Below are 17,045 nucleotides of genomic sequence, written 5' to 3' on the forward strand. Positions count from 1 at the left end.
ATTCCATTCCCTAGATATGATGTGCATGCAAATACTCAAAAATCTCAAAGTTCAAAATCTAAAACATTTCTGGTCTCAGACGTTTACCTGTAACAGCCGCAGCATTCTCAAAAATCTTTGTGTTCTCTTCTATTATTTTCATTTTGCCCAGTTGTCTCACTAAGTCCTGTTGGCTCTTCCTTTGAAAATGTTCCTTGTGTACATCTACTCCTCATTCTACTTCCTACCACACAGTTGGGCTCTACCATGTTCTTAGTCTTCAATAACTTTGTATTATTTTCTTTACCCTTCATCTCTTATATGGACCACCGATCACAGTACTCAACATAAAAGGGCACACAGATCATACCATTTCTCTGTTCTCCATTACCTAGCAAATAAATATAATCCCAATGTCTTCTACATTCTGACCTCATTCTACTTTTACAACCGTCTCTCTCTCACAAGTTTCCAAAAGGAACCTTCTGCTTCTGGAAGGTGGACTCTTGTCACTCCCCCAAGTGTTCAAGGAAAATAGTATTCATGAACTCCTAAAAAAAGAAAAAGTATTCGTGATTTCAGATTACCCATGGCTCTAATTATATAACATTGTAAACTGATTACACTTGGTTTTATAATATAAAATGTCTTTTTTACATCATACTATCTATTGTTATAAATAAAATGTTTGAGTTTTCAGCGGACTTTAAATGATCAGATTGCAGTATTTTCATTAGCAATTTACCAGGAAAGTAAATATTAGTGATTTTTAATTTTAAATTTTTCCTTAGTTTCTAAATCTTGTGTGTGTGTGTGTGTGTGTGAGAGAGAGAGAGAGAGAGAGAGAGAGAGAGAGAGAGAGAGAGAAGGGGAAGGGAGGGAGGGATTAGGATAGTCTTTTAATTCAAGTTTTGTAATTTAAATGATAACTGCAAAACTTATGATTCTTCATTAGAACATGAAATATAATACATATGCTTAAAAGAGAGACTAAACTCTTTGAAGAAAAATATACAGTATTTACTTAAGCATGTGACAAGCAAGCTTGGGTCATGGGCTAAGTGGTATATTGAAGGGCTATCGCATTTTAGTCCTGATTGTTAACACTTATGGTGTTTGTTTATCTTTGAGCAAGTCACTTAATCTGCCAGGGCCTCCGTTTTCATGTCATAATAATAATGAAACCTCTCATTACAGTTTTTCAGAACACTTCCCATACATTCCCATTTGATCATCACCACAGTCCTGTGAGGTATGCGTGGCAGATACTACTGTCCTCATTTTACTGATGAGGAAACTGAAACTCAGAGGTTAAATGACTTGCCCAAGATCACAAAACTAATAAGTGTGCAACTCTGCTCCTTGATTTAGATCTTGTAACCAGTGCTCTTGCCACTAAGTACTTTCAGGTTCGTGTCAGGAAAAACGAAGATTGTAGTGATCTATCACTTGGTAGCATTGAGAATACTGACAGCAGATGAGTATAAAGCATTTTGTAGATGTTCTGTAGAAACTGAAGTGAACATACTCTTTTGCATTATTTCTGGATGTTAATAAAATGGATATTAATGGATTTTAAAGACGCCTTAAAATTTTTACTATTCTTTGGCCATTGATCATTTTTGTTTGTTGACAAAGCCATGTGTTTTTCTGAGGGCCTGGCCAGTGACACAGTCATTGCATTAGGCACCTATTTGGACTAAGCCTGGTCTGAGTCACAACCAGAATCACTTATCTACTGAACAGCTTTTTGGGAAAAACTTTTATAAAACCTCCCTTGCTTTTTGCTGGACCAGGGGCCAACATACTGGATTTGTTTTATATTTTTGGTAAGGATGTATAATTTCTATTCCCACTTTTAGTGTTCATTCAGAATAATATTTACTCAGCACCATATGCTATGCAAGCTGTGTGATCTTGGATAAGTCATTTAATCTCACTTGGCTTCAATTGATTTAAATGTCTACCTTCATGCCTTAATTGCAGAGTGGACTAGAGTAGGATTCCCTCTATCCTAAGGAACTACCTTAGGGGTTGGGCTCTCGGGGGGGATGGGAGGAAGCTGGATGCAGGTGGAGCACCCCAGTGAAGTTGGGGCAGGCCCCACTCTGATTACCCACACTCTCTGGTGTCCCAGTGCAGGTGCACTTTCATTCATCTTTTCTATCCACAGAGCCTTCTCGGCCAGTTGACTTTCCTCCTAAACTGTGACCTTCTATCTCTGTTTTCATATATGCCTTGATCATTTTATGCCCTACATTCAGAGGATGATTTCTGACTTTCCACAGTCATCCATGGAGGATGTTGGTGGTATATTACACCAGAACTAAAGAGGAGGGATGTGAAGAGAGAAAGGAAGACATTGAAAGGATAGTTAAAACAAAACAGGAGAGATGGAAAGAAGGGAGAAAAATGAAATGGAACAAGAAGGAAAATAAATGAAAAACACATATACTGAAGGAAAATTATGTATTTGCCACCTAAAGATGCCTTACTTAACTTTTATAATGATCCCTTAAGTTCCCATGTGTATGGGTTTAATTTTAGTGTGTCTAGAATTTTACTTTCATGAATATATTTCTTCTATGACTGCCTCAGTTGCCATGTTCTGCTGGTGTATATATATATATATATATACTAATTGATTTGGGATGAGTTCTAAATTTCTTGTATTAAAAATGTCTAATGTGATTCAAAGAGATTCCCTCTTTATTTCTTTAATCTGTCTTAATGTTTTAGAAAACTGAGGAGCTAGTCTTGTTTTTTTTTTTTTTTTGGTAGAAATTAAGTAACATATGGATTAGTTGACATGTCATGCATGCCTACCTGAAAGTTGTCATTTTAATTTTTTTTTAAAGGAGCTGATGCTGCACACATGGATGGTGATCAAATTGTTGTGGAAGTTCAAGAAACTGTTTTTGTTTCAGATGTTGTGGATTCAGACATAACTGTGCATAACTTTGTTCCCGATGACCCAGACTCAGTTGTAATCCAAGATGTTATTGAGGACGTTGTTATAGAAGATGTCCAATGTCCAGATATCATGGAAGAAGCAGATGTATCTGAAACAGTCATCATTCCTGAGCAAGTGCTGGACTCAGATGTAACTGAAGAAGTATCTTTAGCACATTGCACAGTCCCAGATGATGTTTTAGCTTCTGACATTACTTCAGCCTCAATGTCTATGCCAGAACATGTCTTGACAAGTGAATCTATACACGTGTCTGACGTTGGACATGTTGAGCATGTGGTTCATGATAGTGTAGTAGAAGCAGAAATTGTCACTGATCCTCTGACCACTGATGTAGTTTCAGAAGAAGTTTTGGTAGCAGACTGTGCCTCTGAAGCAGTTATAGATGCCAACGGGATCCCTGTGGACCAGCAAGATGATGACAAAAACAACTGTGAGGACTACCTTATGATTTCCTGTAAGTCTTGGGGCACAGTGATTGTCAAAGGTATTTTTGAAGGCTGCTTTCCTAACTTAGAGCAGGAATGAAATTTTCTTGACTTAAATGTCTATAAAGTTAGTCTTATATAACTATCTGCATTGTTGTTTCATTTTGAAGTTTTAACTTAAAATTAAGGCATGTGAAATGGTGCAGAGTAAAGAGTTGTTTCTATATAAGAACACAATAGGAAGAGATTTCTTCAGTCTAAAAAGACAAAGGCTAGAAGGAATGGAACTGAACTTTGAAAATCATGAAGGATGTGATTAGGCTGTAACCAGCTTCTATTAGAATTAGGAACTCTCTTGAAACTTAAAAGGAGTTCACCTTGGACAAAAATTCATAACCCAACTACTTTCTTGTATTTGGATATACAGTACTGCTTATGTAACACTTCAGTATTATATAATACGTAAAATACTGTTTATGTAACAGCATGGAAAAGACTCTGGCATATTGTTAAAGCATGATTTCAAGTGTAATGGATTCATATCAGGTTATTGGCGGAAAGTAAGGTGTATTGAAATACACTTCTAAACAAGTAACTTTGCATTTGGGAGGATAGCTGTGTCATATGTTAAAACATATTTGTTCTATTTTCAGAGACACAGTTCTAGGTTAGATAGACCACAATTCTGATTCGGTGTGGAAATTCTTGGACCTTATGGAAATAAACTTCAAATAAATACTCACAGACTGTTTATAAATTTATAACAGTATTTGCTTTGCTTAAATACCTGTTTTAATATGACATTGGAGTCCACCAGAATTTTAGGAAAGACCTTTTAAAAAATTGTTGAGATTTTGGAAATTGAAGAATTCTTTGTGAAGAGGAAGAAAATACTTTAATTCAATACTTTTTTATGGAACTCCTATTCTGTCAGACATTGCTGTAGATAGTACAGATACAGATATGCACTAAGTAAATAAGGACATAAAACCACTGTCCCTGGAGAACTTCTAGTCTATCATAGGAGAGAAAGGTTGAGTGTGGTATAGAGATGTGAGTAAATTGCTCTGGAGACAGGATGGAGTAGCTGACCTTTGACTTCAAGGTTGAGTTCTGATTTTACAAGATGAAGAAGGGCATGGCAGGAGGAACATATTATAGGCAAATAGTATATTATGTAAAAAAAAGATTGTAGCCTTTGCTGGTAATGATGGGAACTTTAGAATGGACTTGTTTATCTTTGTACCCTTTTTATTCCTTAAAATAATTTTTAGAAGTAGAATTGCTGGATCAAAGGTTGGGTACATTTATGAGTGTGATTATTATTGTTTCAATATTTTGTCCAATATAATTCTGCACACCATTTATGAAAAGGTCCATTTCCTTACACTCTAACCATCACAGAATATTATATTATATTCCTTTCTTTAAGAGTCCAGTAGGGGAAAATGAGATACTCTGTTTGAATTTTGAATTTATTATAGGAAGATAATCCTCATAGCAGTGTGGAATAAAATAGGTGAGGAGAGAGTAGCTGAAATGGTTCAGGTATGAGATAAAGATCCCAACTACCTTCATGTTTAAGGGAAAAGGGATGGGAAAGTTGGAGTCAAGAGAGATTAGGAAGTAAAATGGATGAGATTTGCTGACAGAGAAAACAAGGGTGGGGATCTCAGGGAGAAAGATAATTCAAGGATGAACCTAAGAAGGACTGGGTGCAAACTGATTATAATTACTTGAGAGGAGGCATATATATTTAGTGGAGAAACATGATTCAGGACCTGTTAAAAGAATTGCTTGCTGGAGATAATCTGGTGAATGCTTTTTTCCTAAGCAGTTGAAAATAAGAATTTGATGCTTAGAAGAGAGTTTGTGGCTAGAGAAGACATTTGTGACAACAGAATATGGAAAGTATCCTATATGGAAATGTATGGTAGTTTCCAGAGAATGCTTGTAGAATAAGAGTGTCAAGTGCACATCTTTTGGCTATTTAAGGAGTGGGCAGAGAAGAGCCCGTGGAAGTTAGGAGGTCATGGGAAGAGGAGGAGGAAATCTTTCAGAGTGCTCTCAACACTGTAGAGGATAAAACAGGCTTTTGGTGTAGTGAGGAGGTCATTGCATTGGTGTTAAATGAGAATGGTTTCAATGAAGCATGAATGAGTACGTAGGAGATGGAAGATGATGATCTGTAATGGATTGAAAAGTCAGTGAAAGTGAAGGTAGGTGAAGTGATTTGTATAAATTGCTACTTTGGTCAATGAAAAGATGGAAGTTCCTTTTTTGCTCGTTGGATGGTAAAAATATATGGAACATGCTTACAGGTACAGGAAATAAACCGCTAGTTGAAGAGAGCCTGAAGATTGCTTTCTACTTGATTGTATTTATATAATGGACAGTTCCTGTCCTCAAGAAACAGATACTTCTGTCCTTTTACTGACCTAAATGTCAATTTATGCACTCCACTTCATCTAACTTCATTTTCACTGATCTCTCAATCCATTGCAGCTCATCTCTTTCATCAGACTGCATATTAGATGCAAAATAAGTATTTGTTGAATAAATGAAAATGTGAATGTTATAGCTGAATGTTTGTGGGCATCATGCCTCATCCGAGGTATCCACAGTTCATTTCTTCCCTGTTGGTAGCTTTTGGCTCTTATTTGGTTCTGGTCAGGCTAGATATATTACTATTGCTTTGTGCCCCTTAGTTTTCTAGCTGTCTGAGAGGTGGTGTGTTTGAGTCATCCACTTGATACTCAGGTTGCTTCTTAGTTCTGGGCAGCTGCCAGATTCTCCCTAATCACTTTGCAAACCATCTTCAGCCTCCTGGAGTTTCACTTAGCAGCTAGATAGTGAAGATGCCATTCTGTGAGGCATCAGTTAGTGCAGAAGGGAAAGTTGGAGATGATCAGGTGATGATGAGTCAGGCACTGCCTTACAACAACTGCAGGAAACAAAATACTCTTTTGGTACCTTTCATATTAATATGGTCAGTGAAGTGTCATCGCTCTAGATCTGTGTCTTTTAATTTGCACGGTTAGGTAGAAGATAGTAAGAGTTAGGTGTCCCAGATTACTAGATTCAACTTAAGTGTCAAAATAAATTTTTCCGATAACAAGTTTATTGAGACAATTTACATACCATACAGTTGACCCACTTAAAATGTGTAATTTAGGGGCAACAATTGACCTAGCAATTAAGACATTGGTTGAGATGCCCACATCCCATATCGGAGTGCCTAACTTTAATACCCAACTCCAGCTCCTAGTTCTGGCTTCCTGCTAATGCAGACCCTGGGAGGCAGTGATGATGGCTCGAGTGATTGGGTTCTTGCCACCTATATGGGAGATCTGGGTTGAGTTTCCAGCTCATAGCTTCAGCCTTGGCCCAGCCCTGGCCATCACAGTCATTAAAGATGTGGGCCAGTGGGATGTCTGTCTCTCAAATAAATATACATATATTTTAAAAAGTGTACAGTTAAGTGGTAGTATATTCACAAAGCTGCACAACCATCATCACCAGCTTTGGAGATTTTTCATCATCCCAAGGAGAAACCCCATACTCTTAAACTATTGTTCTCACTAACCCTCTCCATCCCCTCCAATCCTAAGCAACCACTAATCTACTTTTTTTTTTCTTAAAGATTTATTTATTTTAAAAGCAGAATTATGGAGAGAGAAGGAGAGATAAATAGAGAGACTGATCAATCTTCTCTGCTGCTTCACTTCCCAAATGGCTGCAACAGCCAGGGCTGGACCAGGCTGAAGCCAGAAGCTTCATCTGTTCTGCCATGTAGATGCCAGGGCCCAAGGATTTGGGCCATCTTCCATTGCTTTTCATAGGCATATTAGCAGGGAACTGGATTGGAAGTGGAGCAGCCAGTACTTGAGCCAGTGCCCATATGGGATGTCACATTGCTGGCCCCAACTGAACTACTTTTTATCTTGATAGATTTACTTATTCTGGACATTTGAGGTAAATGGAATCCTATGATATATGGTGTTTTTGATTGGCTTCTTTCATGTTGCATGATGTTTTCAGAGTTCATCCATGTTGTAACCTGTATGAAGGTGCTTCAGAAGTTTATAGAGGGGCAGGGGTTATGGTGCAACAGATTAAGCTGCCACTTGGGACATCCACATCCCATAGTGGAATGCTAGGGATCATGTTCTAGCTCTAATCCACCTTCTTGCTAATGCAACTGGGAGCAGCAGATGATGGCCCAAGTACTTTGATTCCTGCTACCCACATGGGAGACCAGGATGGAGTTTGGCTTCAGCTTGACTCAGCTCCAGCTGTTAATGGGCATTTAGGGGGTGAACTGGTGAATGGAAGATTTCGCTTTTTCTTCCCCTCTCTCTGTCACTTGTGTCTTTCAAATAAATAAATAAATCTTTATAAAAAGCTTGTGGAAAAATGGTAATAAGTTTATTTTGCTGTAAGACATTTGAAATCCATACTTAGGGTTTTTCATAATACAAATTTTCCACAAACTTTCTGAAGACCCTTCATACGTCATTCTTTTATTACTGAGTAATATTCCGTTGTATGAATATATACCACATTTTAGCCAATTCATTACTTTGATGAATATTGGGGTTGTTTCTAGTTTTTGTGTATTATGTGATATGAGCAGTTATATACAAATTTTTGCATGGACATATGTTTTCTTTTAAATATAGAGGAGTGGAACTGCTTTATCCTTGGGAGTGTAATTGCTGGGTCATACGGTAACTGCTTAGCTTTCTGAGGAACTGCCAGACTGTTTTCCAAAACTGCCATTTTACATTCCCCAGTGGTGGGTGAGATTCAGTTACTCTACATTCCCTGCAGCACTTGTTAACTTGTCTCTTCAGTCATAGCCATCCTAGTAGGTGTGAAGTAGAGGCTCATTGTGATTTTGATTTGTATTTCTCTGATGGCTAATGATGTTGAACATCTTTTCCTGTGCTTATTGGCCATTTGTATATCTTTGGAAAAATGTTGAGCTCTTCTGTCCATTTCTAAATTTATTCATCTTTCATTGAGTTATTCAATTAAAATAGTATTCAAAACACTTTTCCTACACTGTGCACCTGCTTGTTCAAAAAGCTGAATGTTAATAAATTGTTAGATTGGTTAGTTCTTAACTGATGCTATTAGGCTGTTTTGATAGCGTCTATATATATATAATTTTAAATATAGTTCAAGTACTATTTCAAGGAACGGTTCAAGTGCTAAGGTGTGCAATATGCATTCTGACTCATCAAATGCCGTAGGGCTCATCAGACCCATCAGACCCATCTTGATCCTTGAGTCATTTGGCAGTTCTATCAGAGGACATGATGATGTTTGTTAAGTAAAGTTTGTGAAGAATACTTTCCCTTAATGAGTAAAAATGTTTAGGATTATATTTGTGTATTGATTGTTAAATCAATATGAATAGTTTATGTTTGTTTTTTTTTTTTTTTTTTTTAATTTGAGAGATAGTTAACAGAGAGAGAGAGAGAGAGAAAGGTCTTCCGTAGGTTCACTCCCCAAATGGCTGCAATGGCTGGAGCTGGGCTGATCTGAAGCCGGGAGCCAGGAGCTTCTTCCGGGTCTTCCACATGGGTGCAGGGGACCAAGGACCTGGGCCATCTTCTACTGCTTTCCCAAGTCATAGCAGAGAGCCGGATTGGAAGTAGAGCAGCCGGGACCCAAACCAGTGCCCATATGGGATGCCAATGTGACATGCAGAGGAGGCTTAGCTCACCAGCACCAGCCTCATGAATAGTTTATTTAAAATTTTAAAAATTGGTATTATTTGAGAACAAGACAGAGTAAGAGAGAGTGAGAGAATGTGTGAAGAGAGAGAGTGTAAATTCCTATTTGCTGATTTACTTCCCAAATGGTTACAAAATAGCTGGGGCTGGGCCAGCCTGAAACCAAGGAGCCCAGAACTCAATCCAGCTCTCTCACATGGGTGGTAAGAATTCAACTGCTTGAGCCATCAGCTGCTGCATCCCAGGGTACTCAGTCGCAGGAAGCTGTACTGAAAGTGAAACTGGGACTGAAACCCAGGCACTCTGTTAATGGAATGTGGGCATCCCAAGTGGTGTCTTACAACTGTACCAAATGCCCATGCCTGAATAGTTTTTTATTTAAAAAAATTTAAATTCATTTGTCCCAAGAAAGATTATTTTGTTGGATTTTTGTGACAAGTTAATGGTGAAAATAGGTAATAGTAAGCCTTCAATAAATGATGATGTATGCTAGAATTAATACATCATAATTTTCTTTTAATAATCTTAAAATGCTGGTGTTATTATCATTTTGCATATTGAGTAACTGAGGCTCAGTTTCAGGAACTATTCCAAGGTTATATAGGCAGCTAGCATTAGGGCGAGAATTTGAAATCAAGTGTATTTTATTCCAGAGTGTTTGTGTGTGTGTGTGTGTGTGTATGTTTTAGTATTATGTGTGTATAAAAAGTTAGTACCATAGAGCAGTAGAACTTGGGATAAATAGTGCTTGTTGGTGTCTGGGGAGGCAGGTAGGATTCCATTGATTACTCTAAATTTATGATATTATTAAATACTGAATTTCTTTTTTTTTTTAATGATTTTTCTTTTTGACAAGCAGAGTTAGACAGAAAGGTCTTCCTTTTACGTTGGTTCACCCCCCCAAATGGCCGCTACGGCTGGTGCGCTGCACCGATCTGAAGGCAGGAGCCAGGTGCTTCCTCCTGGTCTCCCATGCGGGTGCAGGGCCCAAGCACTTGGGCCATCCTCCACTGCCTTCCAGGGCCACAGCAGAGAGCTGGACTGGAAGAGGAGCAACCGGGACTAGACCCCAGAGTGCTGGCGCCACAGGCAGAGGATTAGCCAAGTGAGCCGCGGCGCTGGCCGAGATTTATTTTATTTATTTGAAAGACAGACTTTCAGAGAGAGGTAGAGACAGAGAGGTCTTCCATCTGCTGGTTCACTCCCCAGATGGCCGCAACAGCCAGAGCTGCAAAGATCTGAAGCCAGGAGCTTCTTCTGGGTGTCCCATGTGGATGCAGGGGTCAAAGGACTTGGGTCATCTTCCACTGCTTTCCCAGGCCATAGCAGAGAGCTGGATCGGAAGAGGAGCAGCCGGGACTAGAACTGGTGCCCATATGGGATGCTGGTTCTTCAGGCCAGGGCATTAACCCACTGCGCCACAGCACTGGCCCCTTAAATACTGAATTTCAACAATTGGGGTGACTTTATTTAACATTGATTTAACTCATTCTAGCCGAAGCCACCTAGACAGTCCGTAAACACCACCATGTTTATCTAAAAATTATTGTTTATGAATTTGTGTTGAGAAAAAAGAATAATATACAGACTATTATTTTCACTCTTGCTCACGTTTACTTTTTTTTTTTTTTTGACAGGCAGAGTGGACAGTGAGAGAGACAGAGAGAGAAAGGTCTTCCTTTGCCGTTGGTTCACCCTCCAATGGCCGCCGCTGCAGCCGGCGCACCGCACTGATCCGTTGGCAGGAGCCAGGATCCAGGTGCTTTTCCTGGTCTCCCATGGGGTGCAGGGCCCAAGCACCTGGGCCATCCTCCACTGCACTCCCTGGCCATAGCAGAGAGCTGGCCTGGAAGAGGGGCAACCGGGACAGAATCCGGCGCCCCGACCGGGACTAGAACCCGGTGTGCCGGTGCTGCAAGGTGGAGGATTAGCCTATTGAGCCACGGCGCCGGCCCACGTTTACTTTTTTTGTGCCTTTATTTATTCAGAAACATTGACTGGTCAGCCGTAATAAGCTCTTGAACTTTGCTAGGTATTAGAGACATGCAATGAAGTCTCTGGCTTTTTTTGTGTTCATAGTCCTAGAGGAAAGAGATACAGAAACAGACAATTACAGTTTAGTGTGAAAAGATATTTAAATAGATATACAAAGTATTTTGGAAGCACTAAGGGAGGAAATGCTGAAAAATTTTTGGTACTCTTGAGTGAGATAAATGCTACCAAAGTATTAGAAAGTTTTATATAGAAGCTCAGTGGAAGATGTGACTATTTAGTTCATCTCCTATTGATTTCCCTCCCTCCTGTATTATTTTGAAACACATTTCACATTTTTTTCCTAAGTATTTTAGTATTTATTTCTCAAAGACAAGGATTTTTAAAGAAAGAAAATACCTTATTTAAAAAAAAAGTTAAGAATGAACTCAATTTAAAGGGTGAATAAAATGTTCAGTAGGTGGCTGAGGAGGGAGGAAAGGGAGGGAGATGTGAAAGATCATTGAGTGCTCAGAGACTTACTCTTTGGAGTGCTCATGATGTCTTTAGTGAGGAGGGTGGAAGAAATGGTGGGAAAAAGGTTGGCAAAATAGGCAGGCCCAAAACAAACCCCTTGAATACATTAAGAAGCCTTTACCTCTTTGATGTGGGGTGCTCTTAAAGGGTTTTAGGCAGATTAATAATAACATACTTAGATTCATGGCTTAGAAAGATAATAGCAGTGCTGAGAGCAGACGCAAGAGAAGAGTGAAATCATAAGTACAAAGTACATTTTGGGAGATGTTTTGTAGTAATTCAGGTAAGAAGCTGATGATAACAGTTTAAAATAAGATTGTGTCAGTACAGTTTGGCAGAACCTGTCTAATGATACATTTAGGAAGTAGAATTTTTCTGAATTTAGGATTGAAGAAGAGAGGATTTGAAGCTCACTCCCTTGGTTTCTGGCTGGGCAGATGGCAAAAGCATTGTCAAGGGAGGAGCAAATTTGGACATGCTAAAGATCCGTCTGCAGGGTTGCTCTGTTCAGCTGTCTGCCGTACAACTGGATTGTAAATAGATCTCTATAATGTGGAATGTGGTGGGCTTGGCCATTCAGTTTAGATCCTTTAAACAATTGATCTGTGTTAGCTCCCAGCTAAGCATGATTTTAGTCATAGTAGGCATCCAGTAAAAAGTGGTTCAGGGAATGAATGAATGCATAAAATCCAAACCCCTGTATTTAATGTATAAACTGTGCGGGTCAACACAATCTGATAGTTTTTTGTTTCTAAGGGCTGTTAGCACAGAAACGATGGTAACATGTTTATTCCTTTGATCTGTGGACTGATTATTGGATCTGTAATACCTTTTTTAGTATACAACTTGGAATGTTTTCAAAATACATTTGGGGGGGGTCGGCGCTGTGGTGCAGTGGGCTAATGCCCTGGCCTGAAGCACAAGCATCCCATTTGGGCGCTGGTTCGAGACCCAGCTGCTCTACTTCCAATCCAGCTCTCTGCTATGGCCTGGGAAAGCAGTAAGAGATGGCCCAAGTCCTTGGGCCCTTGCACCCGCATGGGAGACCCAGAAGAAGCTCCTGGCTCCTGGCTTCAGATCTTTACAGCTCCGGCCGTTGTTGTGGCCAGTTGGGGAGTGCACCATCGGATGGAAGACCGACCCTCCCTCCCTCCCTCCCTCCCTCTCTGTAACTCTTTGAAATAAATAAATAAATCTTTAAAAAATTTAAGAACAAAATACATTTGGTAAAACAAAATTTTGGAATTAAAAAGTACATATCAACATGAGAATATTTCCGAAATGTAAAAAAGTTTTACCAAACTAGGGATATTCTAGAGATGTGTTGAACACCCATCCATCTATCCATTTATTTATATTTTATTAAAAATGTTTTTAGATGACAAAAATTGTTTATGGTTATACAGCATGTTTTGAAATGTGTATACATTGTGGAATGTCTAAATCGAGCTAATTAACATGCATTATCTCACTTTTTTTGTGATGAGAGCACTTAACATCTATGTTAGTGATTTTCAAGTGTATAGTACTATAGTACATCATTATTAACTATTATTGACTGTAGTCACCTTGAACACCTTTTTTTTTTTTTTTTTCTTTTAAAGATTTTATTTGAGAGGTAGAGTTATAGAGAGAGAGGTCTTCCATCTGCTGGTTGACTCCTCAAATGGCCGCAATGGCCAGAGCTGAGCCTATCCAAGGCCAGAAGCCAGGAGCTTCTTCTGGGTCTCCTATGTGGGTGCAGGGGCCCAAGGACTTGGTCTACCTTATTCTACTTTCCCAGGCCATAGCAAAGATCTGGATTGGAAGAGGAGCTGCTGGGACATGAACCAGTGCCCATATGGGATACTGTCGCCACAGGCAGAGGCTTAGCCCACTACATCATAACACTGGCTCACCTTGAACATCTTTAAAGATGGATCGAGAATGAGAGATCATGGGCATTCAGCATAGGGTCTGTCAGTCAGTACCTGCTAGCCTTTGCTCTTGTTTTCACTCACAAAGAGGTTTCCAGTCCAGGGCACCCATTGGGCAAGCAGGACTCAGTCTGGAGTGGTTTTACATAGGACCTGTCTGTTGTCCCATCAGGGGATTAATCTTGGGTAAGGGCAGGTACATGGTGGAATTAAAATAGTCATTCCTCTGCCCTATTCCCCAAATATATACTATTAAAAAAATCAGTTCTTGGCTTACTAGGTTTAGTTAACTGTCTTTTAGACTAATTCAGTGGAGTTTGGCAGCTGTTTTTTTATGTCTCTGACACGATGCTACAGAGCCCTGTAACTTAAGACAGGCAGTTGAATGGCTCTGATCCTTTGAGTCCCTGTTTTGGAATGAGACTGATTGCATTCAGCCTTTGAACCTTTCCAGGAAAGTCTCAAGAATTAAGAGATCAGATTGTAACCAGTTGTTTGAAATCCTTTTATGGGTTGTATAATAAAAATGTGAAATTTTAACCCCAGAAAAGAGAGTTCCTGAGGAAAAAGTTAAGAGAGGGAGGTCTGAATGTGACATTTCAATGTATTTATTTACTAGAGCATTTGTCTTCTGGACAGAATGGTTTCCTGCAAGCTACTAAGTCTCTTAGGTAACTAGCTTCACATTTGTCAAGTAGGTAGAACATCTAAGTCTTGGAGTTGTTCCTGATTTCATAATAGGATGCAGGGAAGGCGCTTATCACAGTTCCTAGGACATAAACAGTTGCTCATGAACTTGGGTATCCATTTAGGAGAAACTACCTATCCATGGTATCTGTACTGCGTGTTAACTAGAAACAGCTACCTAACCACATAGGAACCCTTAGCATATTGAGTAATACCAGCTTTTTGTTCTGTTGCTCTCTTTTGATTGAATTTTGGGTTTAAAGATAAAAAAATTAAGGTGATTAGGTAGTAAGACTATTAGCAAAAAAGGTCTACTTCAGGTTCAGAATCATGAATTTAAAAATGAAGTTGTTGATAGTGTGTGTATGTGTGTGTAAGCAGATTTAGCTACATAGGTGTCGGAACAGAGGTAAATCACCAAGGCTGGTTCTGCCAAGGAAGGGGAACTAGAGCATGTGAGGGGATGGGATGACCACAGAATTAAAGCTGTTTTGTTGCTGTTGAATTCAAATACATTCTAACGTATTTTTTAAATAGCATGTTGTAATACTCAATTTTCATAAAAATTTCTGTTGAGTCTTTCTTAAAGTTACAAATATATATAGAGAGATATCTAATGATCTGTAAATAGCGTTGATAGTTCCTGGTGGTGGGATTTTGAGCACATTTTAATTTCCTTTTTTACTTATAAAATACTTTGATTTTTAAAATATTTTTCTTAAATATTAAGCTATGTCATTTCTACAGCAATCTTTGGTTGTTTAAAGTTTGAAAAAGCATAAAGGCATGGAAGTAAAAAAATACTGTTTAAGGTTAGAGCATATGAATTGTATGGGAGCTGCTGGGGGACACAGGACTGAAGGTAGAAGTTGATTTGACCAGAGGTCATTACTAGACTGCTTAATTTGTTTTGTACTTGGTATGAGTTGGAGAGTCCTTGCTGGAGAGGAAGGTAACTGAGTCTTTGCTTTAGTAGGAAGGAGGCTGAGGGTTGTGTCTTGGGATATTTGATGAGAAACCAGGGGAGAGGGAAGTAAACAATAAGGCAATCATTTTGTTACTTGGTGAAAATAAATTAACTACAGTGTGGTCTTGAGAGAATGGGATATTTGAATAATGGAAAGACAGCCAGGAGTTTGCATGGGAGGACTGAGAATGGTAGAGATGTCTTTTTTTTTTTTTTTTTAAAGATTGATTTATTATTTGTAAGGTAGAGTTACAGAGAGAGATCAGTCAGTCAGTTGATCTTCCATCTGTTTGTTGACTCCCCAAATGGCCACACTGCCAGGACTGGGCCAGGCCAAAGCCAGAAGCGTCATCTGGGTCTGTGACAGTGCAGGGGCCATGTACTTGGGCCATCTTCGATTGCTTTCCCAGGCCCATTAGCAAGGAGCTGGATCAGAAGCGGAGCAGCTGGGACTCAAACCAGTGCCTGTCACAGGTGGCAGCTTAACCTGCTGCGCCACTGTGTCAGCCCCAAGATGTGTCTTTTTTTAAAAAAACTTTTTTTATTCATTTATTTTTAAGGTTTTATTTGAAAGGCAGAGTGATAGAGAGTGATTGATCTTCCATCTGAAATGAATACAATGTCCAGGACTGGGCCAACATCACGGGCGGTGGCTTAAATCACTGTGCCATAATGCCGGCCCCGGGATAGCTCTTTTGTTAATTTAGACAAAATGTAATTCTAGTGCAAATCCAGTAGCAATATTATTAGAGAGAAGGAGAAAGCACTGATCTGGTTCATTCCCAAAATGCCATGACAGTTGAAACCTGAGAAGCAAGAAATGCAATCTAGTTGTCTCATGTAGGTGGGAGCAACCCAGATACATCTTGACAAAATTATGGTGAAATGTATATAGAAGATTAGAAAGGTGAGAATAATGAAAAAGTGTTATTTATTCATCAGGTTGTCATGAATAGTAAATGGTACATTGAAGGTCTTAGCATTGCGCTTGAAATGTAAAATGTGGTCACCATTATCCATCATGATCAGCATCATCCCTTTTTTTTTTTGACAGAGTGGATAGTGAGAGAGACAGAGAGAAAGGTCTTCCTTTTGCCGTTGGTTCACCCTCCAATGGCAGCTGCGGCTGGCGCGCTGCGGCCGGCGCACCGCGCTGATCCGATGGCAGGAGCCAGGTGCTTCTCCTGGTCTCCCATGGGGTGCAGGGCCCAAGCACTTGGGCCATCCTCCACTGCACTCCCTGGCCACAGCAGAGAGCTGGCCTGGAAGAGGGGCAACCGGGACAGAATCCGGCGCCCCGACCGGGACTAGAACCTGGTGTGCCGGCGCTGCAAGGCGGAGGATTAGCCTAGTGAGCCACGGCGCCGGCCATCATTCCTTGTTCTATAGGTATGTTCTATATATATTCTATAGGTATAAAACATGTTCTTCATGTAAGAACCAGCTCAGTCCTGCTAATTTTTTCCCTATTAAATCAACCTTCCTTTGACAGTTTACTTGAAATGGGATGTCCTCATCTCCAGCTACACCCTCCCTATAAGTTTTCTTTACCAGAAACTAGTGGGTTCCAGAAATCTTAATGAACTATATTTTTAGATATCACAGTGTCTATTTGTGTTGCAAATTATCCTCTAGTTTTCAGTCTTCAGGAGGTTTTACTGAAGCTTTTTTGAAGCAATATAATATATGTCTAAGTATTCTGTAGTTTGGTTATTGCTATTGAGATTGTGAGATGTAAGCCTTGAAGAAATTGATGCCAGTTTTTCTTTTTAAGAAGAATAGGAAAAGATGTGGAGTGGGCATTTAGTTAAGATCTTCACATCCCTCATTGAAGTGCCTGCATTG

At 39.5% G+C, this 17,045-nt stretch overlaps 1 protein-coding gene across 12 annotated transcripts in view; it reads left to right on the plus strand.

Moving 5' to 3' along the window:
* ZFX (zinc finger protein X-linked) overlaps positions 1-17,045 on the plus strand; it is a 48,205-nt gene that overhangs the window by 16,201 nt on the left and 14,959 nt on the right. For 11 of the 12 annotated variants that reach the window (XM_008272461.5, XM_070067213.2, XM_070067210.2 and 8 more), the window contains exon 3: positions 2,838-3,407. In XM_008272461.5, coding sequence (XP_008270683.1) covers positions 2,838-3,407 — 570 coding nt within the window. Of the gene's footprint in view, positions 1-1,176; positions 1,232-2,837; positions 3,408-17,045 lie in introns of all 12 variants that reach the window. The other variant, XM_008272463.5, reaches the window with a different exon arrangement.

Source organism: Oryctolagus cuniculus, chromosome X (genome assembly GCF_051225735.1).
Source record: "Oryctolagus cuniculus isolate XC-2025 breed Fujian yellow rabbit chromosome X, ASM5122573v1, whole genome shotgun sequence".
NCBI classification, from domain to species: Eukaryota; Metazoa; Chordata; class Mammalia; order Lagomorpha; family Leporidae; genus Oryctolagus; species Oryctolagus cuniculus.